General features: G+C 43.9%; 2 protein-coding genes across 3 annotated transcripts; both read right to left on the reverse strand.

Moving 5' to 3' along the window:
• Positions 1-17444, reverse strand: LOC142933643 (enhancer of mRNA-decapping protein 3-like). Of its 2 annotated transcripts, none has more exons than XM_076077806.1 (7): positions 17360-17444; positions 16285-16464; positions 15446-15642; positions 9580-9924; positions 4315-4468; positions 2465-2682; positions 1-2073 (listed from the first exon to the last, which is right to left on the reverse strand). In XM_076077806.1, exons 2-7 carry the CDS (start codon positions 16446-16448, stop codon positions 1739-1741), a joined length of 1413 nt encoding a protein of 470 aa, XP_075933921.1. In that variant the 5' UTR covers positions 16449-16464; positions 17360-17444; the 3' UTR covers positions 1-1738. The 2 variants fall into 2 exon arrangements, with proteins under 2 accessions (XP_075933921.1, XP_075933920.1); XM_076077805.1 differs by having other exon boundaries at positions 15434-15642.
• A 929-nt stretch (positions 17445-18373) lies between these two features.
• cyp1a (cytochrome P450, family 1, subfamily A) lies at positions 18374-20502 on the reverse strand. The gene is made up of 6 exons (XM_076077739.1): positions 19663-20502; positions 19438-19564; positions 19250-19339; positions 19027-19150; positions 18777-18863; positions 18374-18671 (listed from the first exon to the last, which is right to left on the reverse strand). The coding sequence occupies exons 1-6, from the start codon at positions 20500-20502 to the stop codon at positions 18374-18376; spliced, it is 1566 nt and encodes a 521-aa protein (XP_075933854.1).
• Positions 20503-21266: the final 764 nt, after the last annotated feature.

Consider the following 21266-nt stretch of genomic DNA (forward strand, 5'->3'; position numbering starts at 1 on the left):
TTTTAAATACGGCGGTTGCAAGGTTTTTATTTTTCATTTGCATATAAAGGAGCACCCACCCTATGCATCTGCTTCTCGTCAGAAGATCAGGATTCACATGTAGACCTAAAGACACATTATCAACATGTTCTTAGATGACGCTACATTTGCTCTTTACCAGGCTTACATACGGCTTTGTCAGAAATAACCACGCAGGCTGGCAATAAATTAGTCAAAAACCTCAGGTACAAAACACCTTCAAGTTGACTACACTTCTGAAAATATGAAATACAAACCCATCACCACGAAATTCACATTATTTTGTACACCCCCCCCACACAATAATTAATCTCAAGAACATCCCTAATCAAAATTTACAAGGAATCTTTTGTTTTATTTAAACATGATTGCTTCATCACAATCATGATTACATTTTAAGTGTTTCATTTAGTCTTTGCTGTAATGGAGAAGAAAAAAAAGTGGCTCTGAAAAAGCAGAGAAAGAGGTTGCAGTGTTTTGAACTGCTCGTGTTTCCCTGAGTGGAGGTTTGATTTATATTATTATTACAACCAACAACATATTAGGCTTCTTCTACTCTAGCTTTTTGACTCTCAGGTTTGAACTTGAAGTACTCGATTCTTTGCTGTTGGAAAAGAAGTTCATAACACAATAACTTAAAAAAAGACACCTGCATAATTTCAAAAGCGCATGGCTGCCAGTCTAAAATCAGGTTGTCCTTTTACTTGTAAAGTTGACAGTTTGCTGATCTGAGGTTTTAACAGAAGAACGCTACGGCGACCAAACCAAGGGAATGGTTACTTCACTGAAGGTGGCTGAATCTGAGGTGTCGAAATGGAAAATAATAATTAGGTTTCACCAAACCAAACTAGCTATAATCCCTAGAGATTAACCTGGCCCAAGATGTTTTTGGTCCTTGGAATGTGTGCTTCAAAATCCTGCCGAATCTGCAAGACTTCAGAAATACAGAAAATTAATCCTCAGGGGTGCCAGCAACTACTTTTCATTTTCATCGTCAGTGGTTATGAACTCACCCAACCGGGCAGAGAGAGTGCTATCGGATGTACTGTAAATGCAAATATAAAGTTTTTTACATTTTTCATTCATTGTTCCTGAGATGTATTCCACAAATAAATACAAATATAAATTCTGTGTGACAACCCATTTTCAGTAAAACATGCTACAGCCATTACTAGACAAAACACACCTATTTGAGTGAGTACAAAATTGCATTAAATGGAAAGACAATGGGCCACATGAATGTTTGGGTTGGCAGACGGCTTTAGGCCGAGCTGTGCACGGGGTCACGGGGTCGGGACCGGCCTCCACATGCAATCTGGAGGAGGAAACAGGAACCGTGTCTCTGCTGCTCTGACTGGTCACCGACTCACAGTGGTCAGCGTTTTGTAAACACATTCACCTCGTCATCCAGAGCCTTTATCAAAACACGCCAAAGAACAGGAAACCTTTCCCTCTCAAAAACAAGAGGCGTCGCACGCAACGCGCGGCGACCCCCCCCCCCCCCCCCCCCACCCCCTCTCCCTCCTCGGGAGTTTCCAGAGGGGCAGCAGGGAAAGACCTACACAATATGCTTTCAGTCGTATACACTTTACGACAAAATATTCTTTAGGTCATACTGTTGCTCTTCAGCTATTGCCAGATACACAATCGTACCATTACCCACTGAATAGCAGACCGTTCCCTCCTATTGTAACTGAGTTCAATGTCAGTGGCTTCTCAGTTATGGCGTGTGTAGAGGAATGACAAATTTACATCCGAACGGTGAGTGGTAGTGGATTCCAACTTCCTGGAAAACCAGTTTAGGGATGCCAATGTCACAGAGGTAGACCCTGCTCTCCGTCTCGGCTAACGGTAAAGGAAGGCCTAAAAAGAGGGTCCACTTCGCCTCGACAGCCTGATGCTGGCCACCGATCGCGGGATCGATACTCAGGACGGGAGCCCGGTTCTGGTTGGCCCAGTCGGCGGCCGATTGGTACCAGGACTGCTCCCTCAGCAGTGGGTTCTCGTGGCAGTCCAGGCAGTTGATGACCAGGTCGACCGGGCTTGTTGGCAGGTCTGGGACAGAGGAAGAGGAGGACAAGGAGAACGAGCCATGAAGTTGATGAACAAAGTGTTTCAAAGGTGCCTCACAAAGACATGACAATACTTGGGATCCGGCTAATAACTAAAACCAGGAGACACTCCTTACCATCTATGTAAATTAATTTCAAATGTGTGGAGTCATAAATGATCGTCAATAATGACGGTGCGTGCCTTTAATGACGCTGCTCCACCAGAGGGCGACATTTATCTGTGCTTGTCTGTTCCAACAGGACAGCATTAGCTGATCCTCTCACAGAAACTCAGAATGATATTCACATGGATCACCAGCACGGCCCTCTCCATCAGTGCCACTAACTCCACAGGTGAGCCAACAATCCACATACTCTCCGCTGGTGTGTTCTACCTTTGACGCTGGCCACCTGCTTGCTGCTGGTCTTGCTGTAGAGGTGGACCTCGCCGGTGACCGACTCCTGCATCTTGACGAAATTTGGCAGGAACAGGATGACCTCCACTCCGTGGTTGGCCAAGTGTCGGCCACAGCTGACCCCCTGGGCTCCCTGGATGTGTGGCCCACACAGGAGGACCACAGTGGGCCTCTGGTGGACGTTTTTGGGGGTGAGTCTGGGGACATTCAAGAGGACGATATTACTCCAGGAAGAAAGAAAGACAGCCGATGTAGTATTCATGAGTTGAACAATAAATATGTGATCAAACAAACATGCACCATCTCTAACATGCTGACTGGACAAGGACAACATAAGACATGTTTGTTTAAAGACACCACAACACACATGGAACAATGAGAGGCAACTCCAGGTAGGTTAAAAGACTGCATGCACATTTGCTTCAAAAACATACAACTAACATAATCAAAGAGCATTCTAGAAAACATTAACAAACATCATCAACCAACAAACATCAATAACAAAGCTAGTGGTAGTAAAAAGTAGATGTGCATTAATTATCTGATGAGAGGAAAAGAAAAGAATAACTCTGCCTAAATGCATTTATTTATAAAGTATTTAACATGTGTATATGTTTGCAACAACATGCATAAAACAAGTTGTGATTTATGAAACCTATATCTCTTTAAAATGTCTGGTTTACCTTCAACATAACGTGATTCGGAAATGGCACAAAAAATGGTCACAAGCGTTCATTTACGCACAGAGTCGCTCTTCTCATCATTGATATGGCCTATTATGAATTGGGTCGCAGTGGTTTGGAATTTTTACAAAGTCGGTCCCGAAAAGAAAAGGGAAACACTGGTCTATGACATCATCTTTCTTAAATTTAAACAGGAAGGTTGCTTCAAGTTGTTTCATCAAACAGTGTAAGAAGACATTTATTTTTATAATAATAATAATAATAATAATAATAATAATAATAATAGAAAGCTGTCCATAAAATAAAGATAAGAAAATAATTTGGTTAGCATTCTAACTTCATTCTGTTAAATATCTGCCTCATTTTTACACAAAACAAATGACATGCATCAGTTTCTAAAAGAAACCTTCAGCCCACCTGAAGGTACTTTAGTGATGAAGATGGTTCACTATTGTCCACCATCTTAGTTCTAATCACAGTTTTAAAATGTTCCATTCGTTGTTGTCTTTGATTACTTGACATACAAGCAATACATTAATTTGAAGCTTGAGTCAATGCTCAAGTACGTGTACACTTTGAGTATAACTTGAATGACGCGATGGGGAAACAGTGGAACACCACTGTGATTCTGGTATAACAACATTACACTTGACCTGAGCAGTAGTTCTAGAGTAAACTTGAGACACACAAGTAGTAGAGTGCTGCTAAATCGATGAAAGAATCGTAGACAACAAACCCGTTTGTTATACGAGCCTCTGATCTTGAATAAGACTACACTGCTCGTAAAGGTAAACAACACCGAACAGGGCTGCTGCAGTCTTTGGATGTTCTTGACCTGCCGTGTGACTGCTCACCATGTAACGTATGTAGGAACATGGTAATAAAGACGAGTGCCATGGAAACTGGAAAAACATGACATGAAAGCAAAAGGTTGGACGGACCTGCTCTGATGATGGTAGAACTACTCAGAGAAGGACTTTTGGCACATTGTTGAGCAATCTTCTTCTAATTAAACCGATGACAGTGGCTCTATTTGCAGTGCGCTGCACATCCGATGGGTCGGTCGCGTACGCCCAGCCTTTTTTTTTTTTTTTTTTAAACACACTTGGCAGACGTTGCACCAGAGCCCACAGTGGTATTTCTCACCTGTTTGGTCCGCCCAGCAGAGTGAGAGCCATCTGACTGGAGCAGACGCCGGTCGTCTCCAGCCTGCGCTCCAGAGACAGGCCCCAGCGCTCGGCGGCTGCCAGCAGACGCTTGTGAAGCTCATAGGGGACGCTGGGAACCACCAGGCCTGAATCTGCAGAGAGGCAACACAGAGGGGAGACGGATAGCACGTTAATGCTGTTCTATACACGTTCTCACATCTGATGCGACACAACATAAGAGCGTGACGGAGTAGATGAAAACGTCTTCCTGTTCTAGCCAACATCTGCCCAGATGAGGTGTCCTTAAACAAAACACAAGGCGCAAAAGGAGAATTTCTCCACTAACAATAAACTGTCGGTAACATTCCTCTGTCGCTATCAAAGTCTTGTCAAGCGAAATGGCAAAACCAAGGAAACGGAACCTTGCCTGGCTGATTGGTAAATGTTGTCCTCTGGTAACTTTCCCGTAAAAATGATTTCTTATTTTATGTCACAGTGGGATGAATGCCACCAGGTATATTTGAGGCACGCCTAAATTATTAAATCTCATACTGAACTCCTGAAAATACGAAAAAAGATGAAGAATATTCATAAGGATATTTGTGCTCTTACATTCCCGCATCCATCGGAATGGTCTGACGTGTATCGTATTCCTAAATTAGACCGGCACTGTCCTACATCTTCATAAGATGAAAAAAAAAAAAAAGGTGAAACCCAGAAACCGGACCCCTAAGATAACGACAAGCGTTGGCTAACGGATAAACACGGGAACCCGCTCCCCCCCCGGGAGTAGAGGGAGGGGGGGTCTTCCTCCTCCTCCTCCTCCATGACCCGATCTTGTTCCCATCACGGAAGATTCTCCATTTCCTCTCCTGTTTGTCGCTGCTGTCTGTTGCAACAAAGGGGAGATTGGCAGCCTTTACAAAACATGACAAACGCCAGGCAGCCACAGTGAGACGCCTATTCCCCGCGGGGCCCTGAGTTCACACGCACCATCCCCGCGGCGTCTGACCAATCTTCAGCCCTGAGCTCTGGGATGGACCCCCCACGTCAGCTGCTGTCCCAGTCAAAACATGCGGCAGGCAGGTTGGCGTGACAGCGAAGGGGACAAACATCACATGCGTGTGTGCATATATGAACACCTGCACCTGTATCCCAACGGCTCGTGGTGAGAGATTGGGGAGGACTAAACATGAGGGCGGCACGGCGGTAACAGTGGACTCAACCCGGTCTCTTAAAATGAATTGTTGACTGATCTACCAAAGGCTATTAAACTAAGTTAAAAACTAAAAATTTTACCAACCGAAGTGATTCATAGACTCATTTTGTTGGTTGAAATATGTCAACTTATTTGCAGTTGTCTTTTCTGTATAGAACTGTTTTAAGCATTTCAAAGAATGAACAACTGTTTTCAAATGGTCCTCCAAAACTCTCTTCATTGCCGGGTCGACTAGTTCTGTGCACCTACAACTACAGCAGTTCACGCTTTTCACATTTGGGGCCAAACTCAGGGCCTCATGGAGGAATCCATACAAGAAAATATTTTCAGGAATATACATATTTTTTGATTATCATATATTTTAGAGTAGATATAATGATTGGATTATTAAATCCATGGGCTAAAAAATACTATTGGTCCAATTAAGACTATAACCCTCTGGAGAATCACGTTTACTTTAACAGCACCTCAATTTTACTACTGCTGAAATTCTTCTTCCAACAGGTGTTTTTTGGTGGCATTTCTTCAGTGCTTGGGCATGTGCATACAGTACAACACCTGCTCTTATGCAGTGTTTAGGGAGCGTATCTTATGCTGATAATCAGCCATACGCCTCCAATGTATGATCAAGTGTGATTCATCTTTCAGAACACCTGGGTAAGAGCACATTTGGATGGTTCAGAGAGTTTGGTGCATCTGGAGTTGACCTCTCTTATTTTTTCTCATTACAGAAAATTCAGAGACTTTTAAGAGAATGTTGCTGCACGAGGCCCGGTGGTGTTTGCTGGCGTCAACAGGGCAACGGGGAAGCAAGGCTCTTACTACGGCAATTCCGTTCCTTTCAGAGTTGTGCTTGCTCGACAAACATGCAAGACACCACTAAAAACACTGAGTAAACTACCTTTTTTTGTACACTTGCCCAAATAGCAATGTAAGACTTGTTATTGGCAGCAGGGCAGTGGCAGAGATCGGACACATCAAGCTCGTTTTTCTCTTATCATAACCATCTTTTGAGAAAAAGGCTTCAATCCCTTTCTTGTCACCTAACCTTGTCAGAATTGCTCTCACCTGCGTACTTCTTTTTCTTCTTGAACTACTGTATTAGAGAACCACAACTCAGCCTTTTATCACTGTACAAACTGAAGCGTGTGGAAACCTTTAAAGAGCCTTTTTGCTAATCCCTAGCCGTCTATTGCCCGTGGCAGATCAGAAGGGTTATGAAAGTCAAGCTGGGGGGAACTGCAGGGCTCAGGATCCCTTTGATAAATAAAGCGGCTGGAAGGCAGTTAAGTCCTTAATGGCCTCCTACGGATCTCTGGCCTGGTAGCTGAGAACTTGGTGGCCTCGTCGGCGTGCACAAATCTTCTGCCACCGTTTCACCCTGGCATGCAACGCGGACAGAGTGACACACGCACACAAGATAATTACTTATAAACACAGACTCGCACCCACACACACACACACTCTCGATGTGGTGCAAAAACAAAAACTCACCAGTCAACTAGCTGAACCGGGTAGCCGTGAGTATGCGGCAGCACTAAAATAAACTGAGCTGGAAGCAATCCTTCAAGCATGACAAGGCAACTGACGGGACTGAAAGCAATACACGCCGGCTGGATGCGGGCCATGTGTGACTGAGGCTAGTGCTGAGTTAGGGAGGGTTAGACGAGGCCATTCCTCTCCGCCAGAGTTGAACTATGTTGACCTGCACTCTGAGGAGGTAGCACGATGAGGGCATAGAACAGCAGCTTAATGCGGTAATCTGTGAGATTCCTTTCTATTTTCTTCCCCATTTTGGTCATATTTTTAAGTGCTCACTGTTGGGGGAGAGTGTGTGTGTGTGTGTGTGTGTGGGGTGGGGGTGGGGTCTTAGGGCCATTTTGCACAAAGCACATATCAATAAAATCTACACCTCTCCTGTTGCAGACTGAAAACTCATCTTGGTCTGACTGCAACTTGGCCCATAAATAGAAATCTTGATTAAAAAAAAATATATTTTCTCTGTGGCACTTGCAGTAGTTCAGCATATCTAATGAAGTGGATGTACTTGCAATTTTGGGGTTTTATAATGCAAGAAGTTGCAAATCATGATGTCAAAAACGCTGGACTTAGAAGCAATCAGCGAATCTTTCTCTCACCATATTAAATTATATTTTAGGCCATCATCGCGTGAAAACACTGTTGATCTCTGGAATTTAAGAACTTTGTAACTTTGTAACACACGAGGCCTCCATCAGGTAAAATGAATCTGAAGGTCTGTGGATCACAACGTCAAAACTGCAGCTTGAAACTTAGAATGAGTCGCGTCACAACGTTTTCCTTCTCTTTACCCGACAGCATGCAGTTTTCAAGAGAAGATCCATCCCAAGGTCACTGGGAAAATAACTTATGATGACACACATTTCTTTGGCATTGTGCTTTCTCCAAAGCGATACGGCACACATAAATAAATAAATAAATAAAGAAAACCAGCTGACAGTTGGCTTGATTGCAAGCTGTGTTGTGGCCTGGCTCGTTTGCGCCAACGAGGTTTTGCTCCACAGCTGGAGTCAATCACATAAGACAATAGTGGAACTAAACTTACACTGACTGCAACAATTCTTTACACCATTAACAATAGTCTATAGAAACATGCCTATCAAACACCCATGGCAGTGCGCTATGGCAACCCTCGCACAGAGGCGGGCACTTTGTTGTTCTTTCTCCGTTCACATACTGTTGACTTATTTGTTTACTGGCAAGGATTCCGGGTCAAGAGCGCTGTGGTTTGTTCCTGCTTCAGAGGTGCTGTTTATGTAAGGCTGTGCGGCGGCACGCTAATTACAGAGTGTAGAGGACGGAGATTACGATGATAGCCCTGGGAAGCAGATCTGCCTACATGGTAAGAAAAGGAGGCTCTGCTCGGCGGCGGTCTGCCGAATGGCGGACGGCAGCTCCTTACTGAGCTGCTCGGTGTCACCGCGGTCAGACAGTCATCCTTCTATTATTGTTCAGGACAGACTGCACGTAGAACTTTGGGCGACGACCAGAGAAACAGATGGATTTCACCAGAGATATAACGTCCCCAACTTATTCCACCGTGGCAATGCACACTAGCTTATCTTGAAGACCAGACACAGGTGGAGTTTGATCCCTGTAGTCGTGGTACGACAGCTACTCATACACCGTACGACTCAGCCCTTTTCTCCGACACCACCCTCCACTGTTCCTACAGAGTGAACGCCGGGGCCTGTCTTAGCATGCCATTAACTTATCTTGTGTGTGTATTAACCAGTTAGGCAACGCTCAGGTTCCTAGAGTAAGCCGAAGTGTGAAGAAGGACGGGTTCATCGTCTCTGTGGGCCACATAAAGGGGGAGGGGGGGGAGGAGTCAGAATTCATGATGACCAGTAACCAGGAGGTTATGATTCCAGTCAGCCTGCCCAAAGGTGACCTTTCTCTGGCTAATGCATCCACTGAGACCCCCCCCCCCCCCCCCCGCCCCCTTTATAGTGCACGTTGTTTTTCCTCATTGTGTTCAGCAGAATGAGACGCTACGGCACATTCCTCAGTAAGCGCTTCACAGTATTGTGCTCAGGATCGAATGTAAAAAAAACAAAAAAAAAGAGTCAATTTTTGGCAAGAGCTGTAACTGTGCTTCCAAACGGGCGTTTGGTCAAAGATTAAACACAGTCGAAAAATAAAATAGTCCTTCCAAAACAAACACTGTGTGTAAAAAGCTGGGATGCTCACTGATAAAATGTGGCGTCATAAAAACCTAAAGACCCGCTCTGAACAAACCCCGACTTATTCTGTTTCTGTCCTCATATCATAGATACAAAACTGCATAGGACAAACTCTTCTCGGCACACACCTTGTTTTTAAAAACTAGCATTGTGACTGACAAAAAAACAAAAACTGGCATCAAGTCAATATATATCGACTGAACATACTATATTAAAGGAATCGAGAGGCTGTAAGTACATTACCTCCTACACACGTGTGTGTGTGTGTGTGTGTGTGTGTGTGTGTGTGTGTGTGTGTGTACATGCGTTTTGTTCTCACCGGTACAGTACTCTTTGCCCCCGTGCTGGGGCACCGTTATCTGCCGGTATATGACGGGCTTCGCCTCCAGGATATTCTCGTCATGGCGATAGGACAGGGGCTTCTGATCGCCCTGCGTGTTGTGATGCTGCGCTCTGCTGCCGGTGCCAGCGATCTGGGAGAAGACGGCGGCTTTGTCGAACAGAGCCAGGTTCCCCTCAAAGTCGAAGTCTGCGTCCATGTTCTCGTCGGTCCCGGCTCCGAAGCACTCGTCGTCCCTCGTCCTCGTCGGGCCTCCGTTCCTCACACTGTTCTTCTTTTGTGTGGCCTGCGTCGCCCCTCTGCTGTTAGATGGACCTGTCGGGGCTGATGGAAGCAAAAAGACACAAGTCAGTCATCCACCTGCAGCCATGCCCCACCTTTTGACTTTCTGACAGTCCTTGTAATGTAATGTCATATTCGTCTCATTGTTTTGTCCACCGCTATCAAATCACCCGTGTTTTGTCATGCTTCGCCAATAAAGAAAACTACAATACTAAATTCACTTGGCTCACGTCCAGGGTACTTTGGTAGAAAGAAACATCACATTCATTAGCAAATGGACGTCCAAATAATCACATCCGACTCGATGTGCAATGATTTATTACTGCACTGATGCGCTAAAATAAATAAATAAATGAAGAAACACTGGTATGAACAAAAAGCAATATAGTTGTTAGCAGGTTAATGTGTTGGTCACCTACTGTAACTTCCCCTGTGGGCACTCTTAAATGGAGGCTGGTGTATAAACTTAATTAATGACAATATAGTAAAACACATTATATAAAATGTGTCTTTATAGGATTGCTGACAAATGACAAAAACGGTTAAAAATGTTTTTATAGCTGCGTAAAGCTACATAAAAGCTGTAAGCCATTTGTCAAAAAAGTATTACGGAAATTTTCAATATATCCCCGAGTTCAAGATGCATCTGTGAGAAAACACTGACACCTTTCCATAAAAGATATTTTAGGATCACTACAGCTGATAAACTGAGGGTCTTTGACAGAGAGTACGATGCATTGCTCCGGGCTAACAAGGGCCCATCTTGTCTTTCATCTCAAACCCAAAATACACAGATAACCCAGAAATCTTCCCATTTCTCTGCTCTGCTCACATCCTAATCGCTTCTGAAAGGCGCTATGAGCAGTCTTACTGTACATCATCGGGCTGTAAATGGTGCGCTCAGCACTTTCAAAATTCTGGCCCGATTGCTCGTAGCTCCTTCTGTCTCACAACTCTCTGTCTGGTACTTTTCTTATCGTCTCGGTCGGTTACTTTAACCCGCCGAGAACAAAACACAGCAGACGTACAAAACATACAATGGCCGACCGAGCGGTATTCAATAAAGTTTACATACGTAAACAGAGAACAAAAAAAAAAAAAAAAAAAAAGAAAAGAAAAGAAAAACTGGAAAAACCTGGCCTTCAACCCCAACGATGCTGAGCTCTCACGCTAACCGGGAGACAGAGAGGCACAGTCTCACGCTACTGTCACTGTGGCAGCTAAGGTACTTTGGACTCTCTCACGCAAGATACTGGGAGGCTCAGTCACAGTACACTGGTATCGATACCAAGCCACTAACCCGACTAGAAGCTAATTCGAGACCTGACTCAATATCATAATGAGGCCACCAATACAGACAGCACTGATTTGTTTTTCTTCCACAAATATTAAGTCATATTAACGTTCTTAATCCCGCTCTATACACTAACAAGTGCACAAGTATTCGTAGGTGATTTACTAATTACAAGAAGCAAGAAAAGCAGCGTGTTGTTGGGGAGAAGGATTGTGGGTTGGCGTGTTCACCTGTGTGAACAGGGATGAAAGCCAGCGGCCTTATTAGCACATGCCAACAATGTCTTTATTTACAAGAAAGTGTTTTGTCATGCTTGCGAATCAGAAAAAGTGAATGAACCGGGCAGAGCTCCAAGTCAAACAGGCTACTGAATAACAAGCGGGAAGACGGAGAGTGAACTTCACCGATTTCCATTTTGACAAACTTGCCACCATAAATTAGTACACAGGTCCACGGGCCAGGAATATTTCAGAGTGAAATGTGGGCGATGGTGAAACTGTACCGCTAAACACATACATATTGAAAACAGTGCTTAACTGTGACAACGGATCAAATTAGGGAATATTTGTGACTATTTTTAAGCGATCTCCCAACTGTTCACTAAACATCTGATATACAATTTCAACTACAGTCCTTTTTCACCAGAGTGCTGTCATGTCACTGACATCAAGAAATCAGCTGATATGGGTTTGGATACAAGCATCTGTAATCATACTGGGAAGCTCTCAGTGTTACAGGAGTGTGAGGCTAAATAAAACATGGATGCACAGAAACAACCTTTCCAATAAACATATACCATAACGGTTTACAAGAAATCTGAAGCAGCGATTTATAAAAAAAAAAACACTGCAGACAATTTCACTCCATATATAGAGGTAGAATGCTGGTTTTGGGAACGCTTTTCAGAAGGTCATAGTGTTATGGTCCTCTTCCAAAATGCCCTTTTAATGAGATCTGCTTGGTCTGATTGGAATTCTACTCCGCATCATTCACAAAAGCGGTTTCTAAATTCCCATCCTACTCTCCCAGAAAGATAAAACGGCAGATATTCAGAGAACCATTTCTGGAATCCGCGATCTTGTATAAGCAACACTCCCTCCCTGCTTTCCCTTGAATGTGGCCGGGGGGCTTCTTGGGAGCATGGCATTGCGTGTGAAAGGACCGGCCCTGCCCAGGCCACTCAGCACTTTGGCCCCATGCAATTTGGGCATTAGCTCCCCTGCCACCAGCCTGAGAGCTAAAAGATTTTTTTTTTTTTTTTAAACACAAAAAGGTAAACATTACTTCCACAATTGATAATGCTTCTTTTTGCCTTCCGAGCTCACTGGGACAACATGGCTTCCTGTCGGGGAGGGGGGTTTCCTGTGCTGAGTGGGAGGGAGGGAGGGAGAGGAGATGTGGATAGAGAGAGAGAGAGAAAGAATGGGAGGGCACCGAGGCACGAAAGCCTGGCTTTTGCATAACCTCCTCTTTAGGAGTAGACACGGGGAGGGAGGAGGAATGTTTATTGATCTTAGTCACACACATATTGTAAAGAGGAACTTTGGTACGAGCCTTTAGCACGCTATGGGAACCGTAAGAGGGAAAAGGGGTGGGGGGGGTCCCATGCTCAAGCTTCTGTATAGGAATGAGTGACACAGGGAGTAAATAGCTATGAGTCTTGCTGACACAAAACAAAAAATGAGAGCAATATGAACCCATTTCTTTTCATAAGAAACAAATACAAAAAAAGTAGAAGACTGTCTTCCTTTTGTGCTAGCTCCCTCTTCCATGCACAGGAAAGGCGCCATGGCAGAGGACATTTTTACAACGCGGCTGAAGAACATTACGCAGAGGTTATTATAGCCAATGCTATTGACCTCTGACTCCTCCATTGTTTGGTGATCCTGAGTGTGAAAGTGAACCGGCTTTAACTGATTCTGGCAGAGGCCACGGAGCTGTCCAAGCAGACTTCCTGCTGACAAGCACAAAATGCTGTTTTTAGGCTTTATCTAATCAGGGAGGTTGAGCAGCACATTCTGATGTTCACAGCGTACATGTACAAATGTGGGACGGGGAGAATGCAGATGTGCATTTCTGTATCAACATGTGACTGAGACATGTGACGGCAGAGCGGGCCTCACCATTTATCATATTTAATGGTTATTTTAGAGGTTGTTCAACCACAATTTGGATATTAAGGGGGTTGATTTCCATAAACTAAACCAGAACAAATTGCTGCCATAATTGCAAAACTACGTTAAATTGAAGGTTTTATAATAAGCTTTTTCTCAGTTAGAATATAACAAAATATCCAAAAGCATGACATGATACAGCCTCTAAACTTTGAACATAGAGAGTCATTGCTACACAGCTACAGATGACTCGTATTCCGTTCTCAAATGACTCGACGTCTGCCAGAGGAGGAACAGTGGTCACAAGTTGACCCGTATCGTCCCTAATGACTAAGACACTGGACAAGAAACCAGCTTATCAACACTACAAACCACAACCATTACTACTGAGTTGAATCAACTCCTCTACACAGTCTGATCTCTAATATCAACAATATTATAAGCTTCACAAAGGCAGAATGTTTTGGCTAGGGCCACTGTGTTGCACGACATTGCTTGGTTTTCCTGTTACCATGGCTGCAGTCAAAAAGTCAAAAAATAAAAGACTATGGCCGAATCCCAATCTCCACACTCAAGGACTTTGATGCGCGTTTCAGCAAAGTCCGTGAGGGTTAAGGACTGTCCCACTATCAAATTGTCGAGGGTTTGAAGGCTCTCTTGCAGACATTTCAAGCACTTTAAGAACCCTTTCCGTAAATCAGCATATCTGCAGACTTTGCTGGAGGGAATTACCCACAATTCATAGCAACGTGACGTTAAACACAGGGTTACCAGTGGAAGCCGGAGAAGTAAGAAAAAAAAAGAAAAGAAAAAAAAGGTAAACAAAAACGACTGCACATGGGTGTTCAGCGTGGCATATTACATTTACACAAAAACATTTGGGATTAAAGATGGAACAGAAGAACACATGAACACGATAGAGACGATATTAAACAGCTGGTTTATTCATTACTATTTCTTACTTATTACTATTAAAGCTGTTTTGACAAAAACAAATAGATTATTTGACAAATAACTCATCTCGTGAGGCAAAAGCCTGGAAGACGTTCAAATCAGGGAGTAAAAATATAAAAATAAGACACAATTGTACATAACATCAATATTTCCTACTTGCAATAATTTGAATTCAATTTATTACAAGCCTATCTTACATTTTATAAACTGATGCTTTTTCTTATTGCTGTAACACTGAAAATCCCATTGGACCTCGCCATCCTCATCATGGGACTACTAAAGGATGTATGCAGTGGACGTGTTAAAAACACATCAATGAGCCACAATGTTGCACTGCGTGACATGTTCCTTTATTACCACGAACAAGGGTAATATCATTTTTTTGGAGTCTATCCCACATCCTGGTACTTTTACACAAAATCGGAGGCCGGAAAATCCTTCCCAATGTGGACTAGAAAACATCACGCACGTCTGTTGTACAATCAAAAACAGCAACGTTGGGTGACTTTACATTTTTAGCCCGTCGTCGGTCGCATCTTTCTGACATTTCTAAAAGAAGATGGGTAAATTGTGACACTGTTGTGCGTCACATTTCCTTCAGTGAATAAACAGTATCTATGTTCTGTTGCTCAACAGAGGAGTGCCGTTTGGCCATCGCTGTGGTAAATTCAATACATGACTCCCAATATGAACTTCGCAACAATAGGGCTGGGAAATGCAGCTACACGGTGAATAAGCAAAATCTTTAAATAAATGGGTCTTTCCTAGGAAAAGGTGTGTCAAACTGACTTAATATTTTGGAACATTTGTAAAAAAATAGCTTTTCTTATCTTCTCGTATTGCACTGCACAATCATGCTCCACTTGGACACTGTCCACTTGTTGCAGCTTGTTTATCAGCTGCAGTGTTGGGTGTCGCAGGCTTCGGGACAAAACCCGATTGTGTCATCTGCTGCTGATGCTGTGAGCAAACTTTGTGTATCCATTACTCATTAGAACGCCAAAAGACATTAATTACACACGAGATGTCAAACAATTCAATTCTCCTAGTTTCAATTAAAGGCATTACCAATTAATGAGATGTTTCTTTATTCTACACTGCCACTCCTTATTAAGCATTATAAAACTCTAATGTCAGTATTGTCTGTCAAAGACAGTTAACCGGGAAGTGTGATGAAACCCAGGCTCACCCATCTGCCTACCTCTGCGTAGGATGGTGATTGGTGCAGTGCTGGAGTGGGAGCTGCTGCTCGTCACATGAGGGAGAGCGACTCTGTTACTCTGAACATGGCGTGCTGGAGGTATGAAGCTGGATTCTGTTGCAGCTCTCTGACCGGGGCTGGGCTTCTTGACTGTATTCTGGATATCTAGGAACTTCAACTCCTTGATATCAATGGCACTATAGAAGACAAAAACAAATGACTGAGCTTACTTAGAGCTCAAACTGCAATTCAATTTTCAGTCAGCATGCCAAAGCATAAAAGGATCAGACATGGCCCGTTGAGCACATTGGGTGGGAAAAGCACTAACATTTAAAGAGATAAGGGTTTCAAGGCTGCACAATCCTAAAAATGTGGTAAAAACAAGCAAAAGTATTTAAATCAGCATCTAGAGCTGGACCTGAATTTAAAATATAGACGGTCATATATATGTGGCAGATTTGTTTTCATCCAGGAAAGAAGAAAAAAGGTAAAAAAGAAAAGAACAAAAAAATGGTCAAAAGCAGTTTCGTAATAAGAAATTGTTTTACTATATCGAACATACATTAAAAACAGATCACTTGTTTGTCAGCCCTTTTCACCAAATGTCATTCAGACCTTTTAACAACATCTCACACTAAAATATAATCTCTTTTGGTTGCGGTAATAGTTATAAATCCGATTCCAGGCTGAATGTGAACATTAGAGACTTGTTGGTTCCCACCAACAAACATTGCCCAATGTAAAGTGTTCAACATTGCCCATGGTGAATTGGTTGAATCTGTGTGTTTTCTGTTGATGCTTAATGAAGAAAAAGTGTGCGCATCCTTCTTCTTTCTTACCTGAAAGTGACCTCGGGAAGAGGACATCTGACACCATTGTGATAGGGCTGTCTCAGCGAGATGGTCTGGCTGGCGTGATCGACAGATGACACCTCTCCCTGATAAATTCCCAACGTCAGCCCGCAGTTTATAGACACAACACTACCCAACCAGTCTGTGGCCATTCTGTTCGCTGTGATCCTATGGTTCAAACACATAAACAAGAGAAATCAACCTATGGTAACTTTAGGTCTATTTCAGCCAGGTCTGTCACTGCAATCGAGTACAATGAGGATATTAAGGGTTTTAGCAACCTGGGAGGAGTTATATTTGACAGTTTTGAAACATAGACATTTTAGAGACTGATATAAGTATTTTAGAATTGGTGTGCTGTAAAAATTGGGGGATTGTTTTAACAATTAATTAATTATCTTATCTTATTAAGTGTTGCTAAATGTATGGAGAAATGTTTTACCCTGTACACTGTAAACGAAGACGTCATACAAAGTGTCATGGTCTGCTGGTGTAGCTACTCGGTCCACTAATGTTGCAGCACCTGATCTTAATTAGCTAGCTAATGCACCACTGCAATGTACCGTTTGCTCATTTGTGAGTTAACGTTACTTCCACCGACGAAGAGAAGACTACCGTTAAAAAAAAGACAGTTAAATTTGACTTGAACTGGGATAACTGATACTGATAACTGACAGCGTACTGTTACTAGGTGCTCGACGTATTATAATGCGTTTCACTACCGTTAGCGAGCTTTGTGCGAATGTTAGCTTAACGTTACCGTTCATTTAAAAAGGTTTTTCGCGTGTGTCTGAGGTAGAATTGACTATTAAAAACCTGGAGGGGGGAAATAACCATAACATAACATCCATATGAGGGCAGTGTTCAGAATAATATACGGAAAATCACAACATTAACTATACTGTATAACCGGTATGCTGTGCTAACTAGCTGGACAGCTAACATTAGCTTCGCCTCTATATCTATATCGCCTCTGTATCTAAGCTGACTGTTGTAAACTTGAGTGTTTACTTCTCTTGAATACTCAACCCGCGTATATTCAGTCGATAACGGACAAATGTACCTTGTCGATAAATCTGTAGCGTGGGGTCAAGGAAAGCTGCAGCTGTTTTTTGTGCCGTTTTCCGGTTCGATGCGCGACGTCATTTCCTTTATCTCTCACGTGGGTTTGTTGTGATTTTTTCTCTCTCGCTTTCTCTCTAAAGTTTAAACTAGTGACCGTATCCACCTTTATGTGAGGGCCATTACTGTGTTTTTTTTTCAAATCAAGCAAACGATAGGAACAAGATGATCATTACAACATAGTTTATTTGTGTGGCCGATTAAAGGATCACATGTCCTTACATGCTATACAATCATAGATACATTAGAGATACAAAATACAAAATTGTATCGCCTACTAGTATATTCCAAGAAATCACTGGAACTCTTTTGGTGTCCTGATATTTCAAATAGATGCACAGCAAAACTATTTACCTCAAAACAAATACTAGGCACATAAAGAAACAACTTTATAAAATACAAAAATAACTTGATATACACACAAAATCACATTTCGGGGTACAAATATAGCTTCACTGTCTTACATCCACATTATAATGGAATCAAAAAAATAATTCGCTTACAGGTATAAATTGTGTTCCCGTGTCACAGAGGACAAACAATTGCAACAGTAATGCCCATCCGGTAAAACATACCGTGTGTCCCAAAGTTGAACGAGGCAAATTAGTCTCTGAGTGTTTTACAACTTCTTAACGGGAGCAGTTTTAGTTTAAAAACACAGGAGAAGCGGGTATCTCCTTATACTTCACTGAGAAGCACCAACCATGTGCAGGAATATCTCTTAGAGAACCAAAAAAAACATGACAAAGATATGTTCACACAAACGCAGACATCTCTGACAATCTGCACATTTTACTCATCTGCTTCAATGCCCTTAGCTCTGTAGCTCAAAATCAGCATCTGGTGCTTTACATTCTGAGAAAGATGCTTCTTTCGCTGACTGATATCCTAACAGTGCCCTCCATACGGTGGCAACTTAACACCACCTATTGAGTCACACACACTGGAAATAGCTTCACTGCTCACTCCTTGCTCGCATCGTTGCTTTGAGGTGGCAGCGCTTGTGCTTCATCGTGAGGCCATATTCTGGGGTCATGTCCAGCGGCTCTCCGGGCATCGCGTGGAAGTGCAGTTTCTGGACGATGATTGCCAAGAAGAGGTAGACCTCGTTCCGCGCGATGACCTCGCCAATGCAGCGCCGCTTGCCCATGCCGAAGGCCATCACCTTCTCCCCCTCCAGCTTGTTTACCTGGGCGCCGTCGGCGCTCAGGAAGCGGTCCGGGTTGAAGGTGGATGGGTCTTTCCACAGCTCGCTGAAAAGTGCAGAGGATGAAGAAAATAAGATGTGCTGCACAATAATAGAACTGGTTTGTACTTGAGCAGCTTTGTCAGTCAACTGTTTTAATTAGGAAACTTACGGATCTTGGTTGACCTGCCACTGATTGATGAAGACGCAGGTGTCTTTGGGAATGAAGTAGCCATTCAGAGACGTGTCTTTTGTGGTGCTGAAAAAACAAAGGGCAATGTGTTAGTCCGCTGCATATTTGCAGGTTTACATCTAGGTTTACGTGCTGTGCTGGTCCCGTGAGAATTTAGCATGTCATTAACACACATTTCCACCTGCATGTGTGGCACCCTCATGCATCTTAAAAAGGAGATGAATCTCACCAATGAGGGATGGTGAAGGGCAGGAACGAAGAATGGCGAAGGAGCTCCAGGATGAAGGCCTCCAGAAAGGGCAGGTTGGGTTTGTCGGAGAGAAGGGGAGTGCGATCCAGACCCACTTTGTCCTCTGGAAAAATGAAAAGAGATTGGAATGAGCTTTCCTGCATTACTGGTTTTGAATGCACTATCCGAGGAAGTGTTTTGTGTAAAAAATAGCTGTACTTACTCAGCTCTTGATAAAGCCTCTCCTGTATCTCCGGGTAAGCCACCAAGTACATCACTGACCAGGACATGGTAGTGGAAATGGTGTCAAAACCTGGAAGAGAAACACCTTTGTAAGGACACCTGTCTTCTTTATTCATTCATTCATACTTCTTGATCAGATCATTCAACATGTGGAGAAATTCAACCTACCAGCTCCAAACAGGTCATTGACAATTCCCACAATCTTCTCATCTGACATCTGGACGTTGGAGTTCTCATCCAGCTTCCGGTCCTCGCAGTGATCGATGAGAGAGTCGGTGATGTCACGAATGTGGTCCTGAAAGAAGATCATTGCACGTTCATATGCAGCGATTGAAGTGGGGGGTATGGAACAGTGTGTCATTTTTCAATTAAAAACGTGGAAGAGACGCGTACCTTGTCATAGGTGGCGTAGTGCTCGCTGACGATCTTCTGCACGAACGTGTTGAAGCGCGCGTTGATGCTCTTGAACTTCTTCATCATTTTGCTGGGCAGGAACCGGAGGGCCGGGATGAAGTCCGCGGGGTTGCCACTCCCCACCACCTGGCTGAACTCGTCGCTGAGGTTCACCAGGCTCAGCAGCTCCTGGTCGTCGTGGTTGTAGCGGCGGCCGAAGCACATGCCGCAGATCACGTTGGCGACGGAGACCACGATGTGGCGGAAGGGGTCGAAGCTGCCGTCGGCCACCATGACGGTGTTGAGCTGCTCGATCAGGTACTCGCCCTCCTTGCAGATGTGCTCCTCGAGCATGCAAGAGTACTCCGGGGTCGTGCCCTCCAGGGTGGAGAAGGAGCGCAGCGCGCTGTAGGCGAGCTTCCTGCGGGCGCGCCACACGCCAGCCTGGTCCGTGCTGAAGGCCAGGCTCTTGCCGTCGTTGATGAGCCTGAAGCTGTACAGGTCAGGTCGGCCGGCGAAATCGTCCCCTTGCTTGATGAGGGCCTGGCGCAGCGTGTCGCTGCCGCTCAGCACGACCACGGGCCGCATGCCGATCTGGATCTGGAAGATGTGGCCGTAGCGCTTGCTCATGGCGGTGAGGCTCAGGTAGGGCCTGCTGCCCACCTCCAGCACGTTCCCGATGATGGGCAGGGGCTTCGGCCCGGGCAGCCGACGGAGCCCCTCGGGGATCTCGGTGTGGAAAAACTTGAAGATCAGGTAGACCAGACACAACGTTGTCATGGCAACCAGACTCTCAGATACCGACACTGGACCGATAAATGGTAGTATCGTAAGCACCATGATGACGACTTCCTCTTTTTTCTTTTTTTGTATACTGGCTTCTGCACAACCTGGAAATTAAATAGGAGGGGCATTAAAGTAGTGAGGGCAGGGAGGAGGAGAAGTGTTGTGCAACATGTTGACTGCATGCGCCATAAACTGTGAAGTAACTCAAGTAAATGGCGCACAGCATGTGTTTGTTGTTAATTAGACTCTATAAGTTTGCATTCTGCATAAAACTTTTTTTCACAATGCTATATGCAACATAGTCTAGTTTACTACCACTACCATGACCCACAGAAAGCCTATTAATACAACGCAGTGATTCAAAAGGAAGCGTACGTTAAAAAGGTGCAACTGCAAAGAAGACCAGACTCGTACGTATTAACAGCAATGCTTACAAAAAATCTGCACTCAGCACTTTGCTCTTATCACTCTGACATTGTTTGCTCAGTTGGAATCCAATGTGTCGTCATGTGCATGTATAATAATCTTACCTTAGTGAAGCAACAACGGAGCAGCAATGCTGTGATCCCAGAGAGATAGTAAGGAAAAAATATATATTGTTTAGTGAGTTAATGCCCGAGTTTACTCTCTTAATGTCTCCAAAGCAGAGAATGGGCTCTTGCTCTTATAGTGCGCTCCACAGCTTCATTGGCTGCTCTTCATGACGTAACCCCGCCCCCCCTCCCTCGCTCTCTCTGTTTGTCATGAATGAAGTTTAGTACAGAGAAAAGGTGTGTGTGTGTGTGTGTGTGTGTGTGTGTGTGTGTGTGTGTGTGTGT

This window comes from Anarhichas minor, unplaced genomic scaffold, assembly GCF_050575085.1.
Source record: "Anarhichas minor isolate MPS153535 unplaced genomic scaffold, ASM5057508v1 ptg000062l, whole genome shotgun sequence".
NCBI classification, from domain to species: Eukaryota; Metazoa; Chordata; class Actinopteri; order Perciformes; family Anarhichadidae; genus Anarhichas; species Anarhichas minor.

What these genes read in the sequence shown, in the direction of transcription:
- LOC142933643 (XM_076077805.1), bottom strand. Translation starts at nt 16,448, where the DNA reads ATGGCCACAGACTGGTTGGGTAGTGTTGTGTCTATAAACTGCGGGCTG. An exon ending in CTGCTGGGCGGACCAAACAG is followed by an intron (nt 2,683 to 4,314) that starts GTGAGAAATACC and finishes GAATGTCCCCAG; the next exon opens with ACTCACCCCCAAAAACGTCC. An exon ending in GCAGGTGGCCAGCGTCAAAG is followed by an intron (nt 2,074 to 2,464) that starts GTAGAACACACC and finishes CCTCTGTCCCAG; the next exon opens with ACCTGCCAACAAGCCCGGTC.
- cyp1a (XM_076077739.1), bottom strand. Translation starts at nt 20,502, where the DNA reads ATGGTGCTTACGATACTACCATTTATCGGTCCAGTGTCGGTATCTGAG. An exon ending in CAATGACCTGTTTGGAGCTG is followed by an intron (nt 19,340 to 19,437) that starts GTAGGTTGAATT and finishes TTTCTCTTCCAG; the next exon opens with GTTTTGACACCATTTCCACT. An exon ending in CCCTTCACCATCCCTCATTG is followed by an intron (nt 18,864 to 19,026) that starts GTGAGATTCATC and finishes TTGTTTTTTCAG; the next exon opens with CACCACAAAAGACACGTCTC.